At 42.9% G+C, this 7397-nt stretch overlaps 1 protein-coding gene across 1 annotated transcript; it reads left to right on the top strand.

Annotated features, from left to right (window-relative positions):
* SCGB3A2 (secretoglobin family 3A member 2) lies at window positions 219–6460 on the top strand. Its single transcript, XM_005683117.3, has 5 exons — window positions 219–247; window positions 2543–2584; window positions 2884–3108; window positions 5723–5922; window positions 6313–6460. Exons 3-5 carry the CDS (start codon window positions 3054–3056, stop codon window positions 6334–6336), a joined length of 279 nt encoding a protein of 92 aa, XP_005683174.1. The 5' UTR covers window positions 219–247; window positions 2543–2584; window positions 2884–3053; the 3' UTR covers window positions 6337–6460.

The raw sequence follows: 7397 nt of genomic DNA, 5'->3' as shown, positions 1-7397 counted from the left end.
TTGGGGCTCCCCAAGGAGGTGGTTGGCAGTGTGGGCTGTAGATTGGCTGGTTTGCTTAGGGAAGTACATTCCCAGGTGAGTCATTTGCTATTTAAGAATTAGTTAGCCCTGGGAACAGTAGTCCCTCCAAGATCAGCAAGGCCCCAGAATGTCAAAGCATCAGAAATATGGACTAAAAAGACAGGAATAATACATGGACTCAGGACACAGGAAGCATGGGAGTAGCCAAGCCTGAAGCTCTTTTCAGGTCTGACTGTACCCCTAACCCTCTTTTTCTCTACAATCAGTGCACCCTGTTAGCTTCATCACAGCGCCTAGGACTAGTTCTTTATTTGTTTACATGTTTATTGTCTGTTTATCCCATTATGTTGTCAGTTCCACGAAAGCAGGAAATTAGCTTGCCTTGTTAACTGCTCCAGTCTCAGTTCCTGACAGCGCTGGGCACAGAGAAGATGCTTAGCAACTATTTGTTGAACAAAAAATGAAAACAGTTGTGTTTGATGGTTTTGTATATGTGTCTGTTCACATGCACATGTTACTGTTCATGTAAGCATGAGACGTTTGTGTTTGTGAGAGATTGTATGTGTGTGTGTGTTGCGTGGAGGAGGTGCCAGTCTTTAGTCTAAGCAATCCACGTTTACAGCTAGGTTGTGGTGAAGACAATGTCTGGTCTACTGCTAGATGGGCTCCCCAGAAATCTATTAGCACAGGGTCTGAAGAGCTTCCCGGGAGAGAGCTCACCTCCAGGACCAATAGAGCAGCTGGAAACAGTGCCACACACTTCAGAGATGGAAAGCGAGAAACATCTGTGTGTGTATCACTCTGTTTCTCCTCGATTGATCTAGCCTCTTGTGAACTTGTAACGTGGTACTTATGAGAGAGAGGCTGTTTCCAAACTGAAAGAGCTGTTTTGACCAAAATCTCTATTATATTTTAGTATATGGTGTGTTAGGCAGAATCCAACAAAAAAATCAAAACCATATCTGGTGACCACACAGGAAAAATTTAACTTGAAAGATAATTTACAAGGTGCTAGAAAAGCAGGGGAAAGATGGGTCAACCCAGAGATTAGAAGGTGCAGGAAGCTTCTACGGCTTCTTGGCCAGGAGGGGCAGGGAGAGCAAGTGGGGTCCAGGCTGGGGCTGTGCCATGGAAGCTGGGACAGTGGTGGGACTCCCTGGCTTGTGCTGGACCACTGGTGAAAGGGCGTTTCTGGAAGGAGCCATAGAGAAGTGGGGTCACTGCCTGAGATGTCTCCTGAAGCAGAGAGAGGGAGAAGCATCCTGTTTTCTCCCTTTCTCTCCCCTCCAATCTTGTCCTAGGGCCTCCTGTTTGCCCTCCCTAACCAAAATGCCTTTGGCCAGGAAGTCCGGAAACCACAGTTTGGAAAACTGAGCTTCCCATAGTGCAGGGCAGAGGGGGTGGATGTGCACAAAGAGGATTTGAGAACAAAATGGAAACAACCAGCAGAGATAAGGGCAGTACTAGTTCCATATTCTGTCAAAATGTCATTAACATAAAAATAAAGGATGACATTGACCCGATACCACTTCACCACATACAGCCTTGGCCATGTGAGAGTTCTGGCTAGGGAAAATTCCCCAGGAATAGATGAAGCTTTCTCGGGCAGAGAAAGCAGTAGAAGGGGCAGAATTGAGTATGTGTGGCAGTAATACATGATCTCCTCTGTGTAGTTTATAAAGTAGCAGAAAAATAAAGAAATGGCAGTTGTAACTTGGCAATGTATGGAAATGAACAACAGGTGACATTTATTAGGTGTTAATCTTGGGTTGGTACAGTTACATCCTAGGTCTACATAATTATATTAAATCCTCATAATAGTACCATACCCTCAATCAGGGCCCCAATTCCTGGCCTTGCATCTAAAGTGGGCTATGCTTTGATATGTCTTCCTCAGAAGGTTCTGAGTACCCCCTCAGTGGAGGGGGTGGCTGAGGCCAGTAACATCATTTGGTTAGGTAGGCTTGAGCTGGGACTGGGACCCACCTGGACTCTGATTTCTATTTCTCCCTTTCACGGTTCATTCTTTCTCTTTTTCTTGCACTAGATACGCCAAGGAGCTCTAGGGCTTGGGCTTACAGATGGGATCCTCCCCTGGCCAACAAGTATTTCATTTGCATGATTGCAAGGGTCTGGACTGCCAAAAGGCTTCTGACATGCATGTTTTAGTGACCCAAGTTGTTTATATATATGAGATCTTGTAAAAAAAATTTCTTTCCCTCAGGGTTACACCCCTTTGGAACTGTCTTGCTGTTAGCTGTTAAATGTCCTATTTTAGATGAGGAGAACAATACTATAGAATAACTACTGAATCCCAGGTCTTTAAAAAGGCATTTTTACTTTGGGTCTAGAACTAAATGAGAACACAAAGAAGGCCTGACTCTAGGTGTTGCCCCCAGATAGGTGGGAGGCACCAGAAGTGGTCAAATATCTTGCCATGGTAAATATGTGACAGGGTTGGGGTAAATTCCAGAGAAACATGGTTACTAAATGCCGTTAAGCTGAGTCTATATTATTTCAGGGCTGAAGGGACCTCAGAATTGTCAACTGGGACGTTCATCAGGTAATGTGTTTCTCTGAACTTTAAATGAATAGAACACTGGAGGAAAGCAACAGAGCCTTAATCCTTTTAATCCTGATACAAAAACTTCTTTTCAGAGTTCTTCCAGGCAAAGGACTCAGAGCTTTCTGCTTACCACCGCCCCCTACCCCGCTCCGTGTCTCGTTTAAGAGCTTGTGGTGTGAGAGAGCTTGAGGGTGCTTTAAGTTAGGGCTTTGTTTCTCATGGGAACATGAGGGAAAGTGGAAAAAGCCTTCAATTTGTTTAGAGAGGAAACATGACCTTCACGCTGTTCTTCCCAGGGGCGAGTCAAGTGGTCGTGACCGAAATCCAAGTCCTTGGCATATAAGTACGTGTGTGTGCAGAAGCCACCGCCACACTTGGTACAGCAAGAGGAACCACAGGCTCAGTGGACTCCTTAGGTTTTCCAGTTTAATTTTAAACTCCAGGTAAACATCACAGGTAACCCACCATGAAGCTGGTCACTGTGTTCCTGCTGGTGACCATCGGCATTTGCAGTTACTCTGGTAAGTGGTCTGGAACACACGATCTCTCTCTACTTTCTTGATAACAGGAACACAACTAGTGAGCTGAGGCTCCTGGTGGCATATGGTAAAGGGAGTTTTACAGCCACAGATATTGATAAGGTCAGAAGGGACTTCAGATGCCTCCTGCTCCCAGCTCCAAGCTCTAATCCAACACAAGTTATCCCTGGTGTATCCTACAAAGAAATTAATAGGCTTCCAATTAAGGTCAACAAATGTACTTCATTACTGAACTTTGGCTGCCATTAGTGTTAGTCGCTCAGTCGTACCCAACACTTTGCAACCCCATGGACGGCAGCCCTCTGTCCATGAAATTTTCCAGGCAAGGATACTGGAGTGGGTTGCTATTTCCTTCTCCAGGGGATCTTCCCAACCCAGGAATTGAACCCAGGTCTCCTGCAGATTCTTTACCAACTGAGCTACAAGGGGCCACCATTGATTTTCCTTAATTTTGAATTAAGATTTGATTCTTTCATGTTTCTGAAATTATATGGAGTCATCCTTGCTCTCATCTCTAATCAGATTACCATGCTGGTTCTCTTGAGACATGGCTACTTTTATATGTTCATACAATCAGCAGGTATTTGTTAAATGGCTATAATCTGCTGGGCACTGGGCTTTGGGAGATTCAGAACTGAATCAGACATGCATATTTCTGTCAAGGTTCTTGTAGTCTGGCAGAGGAGTGAAGACTTCCTCAGAAGTTACTATTGTACTGGTCCACTGTGATACACAATGAAAGTACAGATAGAGCTCTGTGGCAGGGGTGAGGGGTGGAACAGTTCCATTTCTAGGTAGGGTATAGAAGCTGGCTTCTTGGAGGAGAATGGCAACCAATCCCTTCTTTTTGGAGGGAGTCATTTTAGCTACAGGAATATACATTTGGGTGTATCTGCAGAATACATCATAATGGCTGCTGCTCATTTGGAGAACAGAAAGCTTTGAGGATCTCCCCTCTGAAATATACAGGTAAATACAGAGAAGACACTCACCAAAGTGCTGAAAGTAAGAAGTAGGCAGATTAATCATGAAAAACTGTGTGATACCCATGCTACAATGATGACTTTGACTTGTGAATTTTTGAACTAATCTGTAACTTCACCTGTCATTCTTTAATGTCTAGGGGTACCTGAGGAGAGGTGGCAGCAGAGAGATGGGTGGGAAGGATATAAATATCTCCTTTCTGGAGGAGAACTTTGGGTGGGAAAATAGGCAGTAGAAAGTGAAGGAAAAATAGGTGTACAAGCTCCATTTTTTAAAATTTGAATAAGAAAACAGAAAAGATTGCAAAGGAGGATGAAGCGTTGGCCAGCAGTATGGGGGGTGGGAGTGCCAGCAGGAAGATGTGTGTCTCATGTATGTGCTTCTACATCTGTGTATTTAATACATGCACATGTATTTTGTAAAAATATGTATAATATGCGCTTCCCCCATTCTCTAACATCTATGTGAAAGTTATCTTGCTGAAGATACACAATGCGGTTGTCCCATAGAAGAGCCATGGTAGCTCCCCATTACACTTGGGGGGAAAAATTTCAGACTCATGCATATGACATTCAAGTCTTAAAATCTGATCTCACCCAGGTTGCAGCCTCACCTGCTTAGCACATCCAAGTGGAATTAAGAAGACTCACCATCCCGTGTATGGTCTTTAATCTTATTATCTTGATGTCTTGGTCAATTATTTTCCTCTTTCAAATGCTGCTCCCCTTCTTTACCTGTCATCCTGATATTTGACTCAAGACACAACTATGGCAACATCTATTCTGGGAGAATTTCTGTAACACTCTCCTGCGAAAATTCCCGCAACAGTCTCCTATAATAGAATTAATCATCACTTCTTCTGCATTTCTGTAGAGCTTTGTCCATAACGTTAGCATAGCACATGCTGCACTGTGGCACACACAGATCTTTACTGTCCATCAGATTGCATGGGTTCTCTGAATCAAATATCTTATTTTATTTATCTGTGTATCTGCACCAACCGACTTAGAGTCCCTACTCAGTTATGTTCGTAGCACTGAGTTGAGTTGGTTGGGAGCAGTTTCCTGGGCTCTGGTTGGGCCCATTCATGTGTCCAAGTGGAAGGTCATTATAGCATCTTTCCGTTCGTTTCAAGCTCATGGGCTGCGGAGACAGCCACATGCAAAGTATACCCCTGTCCAGTCAATCACTGGTATCTACTGAGTTCATACTGTATACCAGGGTCTGTTCTAGGCCTGGGGTACAGCAGTGAATAAAACTCAATTCTTATTCTCGAGGAGCATACATTCTAGTGAGAGGATGAAGGTTAAATAAATAAATAAATAAAAATTTAATATTTTAGGTAGTGGTAAGAAAAATAAAGAAGGAGGGTGACTGGTGATGCCATTTTAGATACATCTCTGAGAATGTAACATTTGATGAGAGACCAAATAAGTGAAGAAGAAAGACACGTAGCTATCTGGTGAAGGAAAATTCTGGAGCGATAGAACAGTAGGTGCAGAGGTCCTGAAGCAGAAGTTTGTTGGGAAATCAAGATGCGTAGGGCTGGAATGGAGCCACGGATAGAGTGGAGGGTGGTGAGGTCTCACTTGGGATCTCTTCTGCTCTGCAGCTACCGCCTTCCTCATCCACAGTTTGCCGCTTCCCGTGAACAAGGCCTTGCCTTTGCCTCTGGATGCTCTCCCCTTCCTGGACCCACTTAAGCTTCTTCTGAATACTTTGGGCATTTCCGTTGAGCACCTCGTGGAAGGGCTGAGGAAGTGTGTCAATGAGCTGACACCAGAGGCTTCCGACGCCGTGAAAAAACTACTGGTAACTACAGCTTGTGGGGCTAACTTGGTCAACGGGCAGGGTTTACCCACCCTGAGTGCCCTTCCTCTCCAGCCCACTCCCACCCGACCTGTTCTCATTTGTGACCCTGTATTTCCCCATCGTGGACTGTAACCACACACATTCAGCTTGTCCTGGAATCTCAGGGCAAGTGCAGTATCCTCAATTCTAGAAGGCATTTTTGAATGAGAAAGACTTGTGTTCTGGTTGTAGAATGCGTGCTACTTCTCAGCTCTGTGATTCTGGGTGGGATTCAATCACTCTTGAGCTTTTGTTTCCTTGTCAGGGTAATGGTGGTGAAATAGGATATTGACTACTTGCTAATGACATGTAAACTGCTCTTATTTTTAATATTGTCCTTTTGACTTTCAGGAGGCGCTCTCATATTTGGTGTGATGGCAGAAAAAGCAAGAGTCGGGGAGGGAGGGAGGGAGATGATGCTCCCCCTTCCTCCCCCACAGAAACTCTTTCCATCCTAAAATGTAGCAGCCCAAAAAAGAATGAATAAAGCATTGAAAAGACTCCAGTTTGTCCTGTTTTTTTTGGGGGGAACTCTATTCAGGAGGGCCTAGCTAGATAGTTTTGTCCTTGGTTTATAAACTCTAGACAGTCTGTGGTTATAAAGACAACTCACATTTCCTTTTTTCTCTTTATAAGATGGTACTTTATTTATTTTTCCACATTCATTTCAATATTCTTCACCTTTATTTTTTATTTATTAAAATTAATTTTATTGGAGTACAGTTGCTTTACAATGTTGTGTTAGTTGCTGTACAGTAGAAACTAACTTAACGTTGTAAAGACAACTCAAATTTTCAGTAAGGTGTAATCATTCTTTCCCTTTCCTTTTTCTTATTATCTGATGATTTTTCAGACTCCTCATGTTCTTATTCCCCTACTTCTAAAGAAATTTTAAAAGATTTTTGTTGAAGTATAGTTGATGCACAATATTATAGATTACAAATATACGATACAGTGATCACAGGTTTTAAAGGTTGCACTCCATTTGTAGTTGTTTGTAAGGGTGTATACAATACACTCTTGTAGCTTATTTTATACATAGTGGTCTGTATCTCTTTATCTTATACCCCTATCTTGCCCCTCCCCACTTTCCTCTTCTCACTGAATTGTTCTCTGTATCTATCTATATCTCTATCTATATATTCGTTTGGTCTCTATATTTGTGAGTCTGCTGCTTTTATGTTATATTCACTACTTTGCCATCTTTTTTAGATTCCACATATAAGCGATAGCCTGCAGTGTCTGTCTTTCTTTGACTTATGTCATGTGTCATAAAGAAATTTTAAACATGAAATACAATAGAAATTTCCAAGTATTGTCTGATAAGACTAAAGTGCTACAAACCTCGCTGGTTGGGAGTCTACAGCAGCAGAATGTGAGCTTGTATTAAGTCTGTAGTTAAATCAGGGCCACCCCATAGCTTCACAGAACTACCA

This window comes from Capra hircus, chromosome 7 (genome assembly GCF_001704415.2).
Source record: "Capra hircus breed San Clemente chromosome 7, ASM170441v1, whole genome shotgun sequence".
In the NCBI taxonomy this organism is placed as follows: domain Eukaryota; kingdom Metazoa; phylum Chordata; class Mammalia; order Artiodactyla; family Bovidae; genus Capra; species Capra hircus.
Note: the sequence above shows the minus strand (reverse complement) of the source record. Positions and strands in the feature narration are given on the sequence as shown.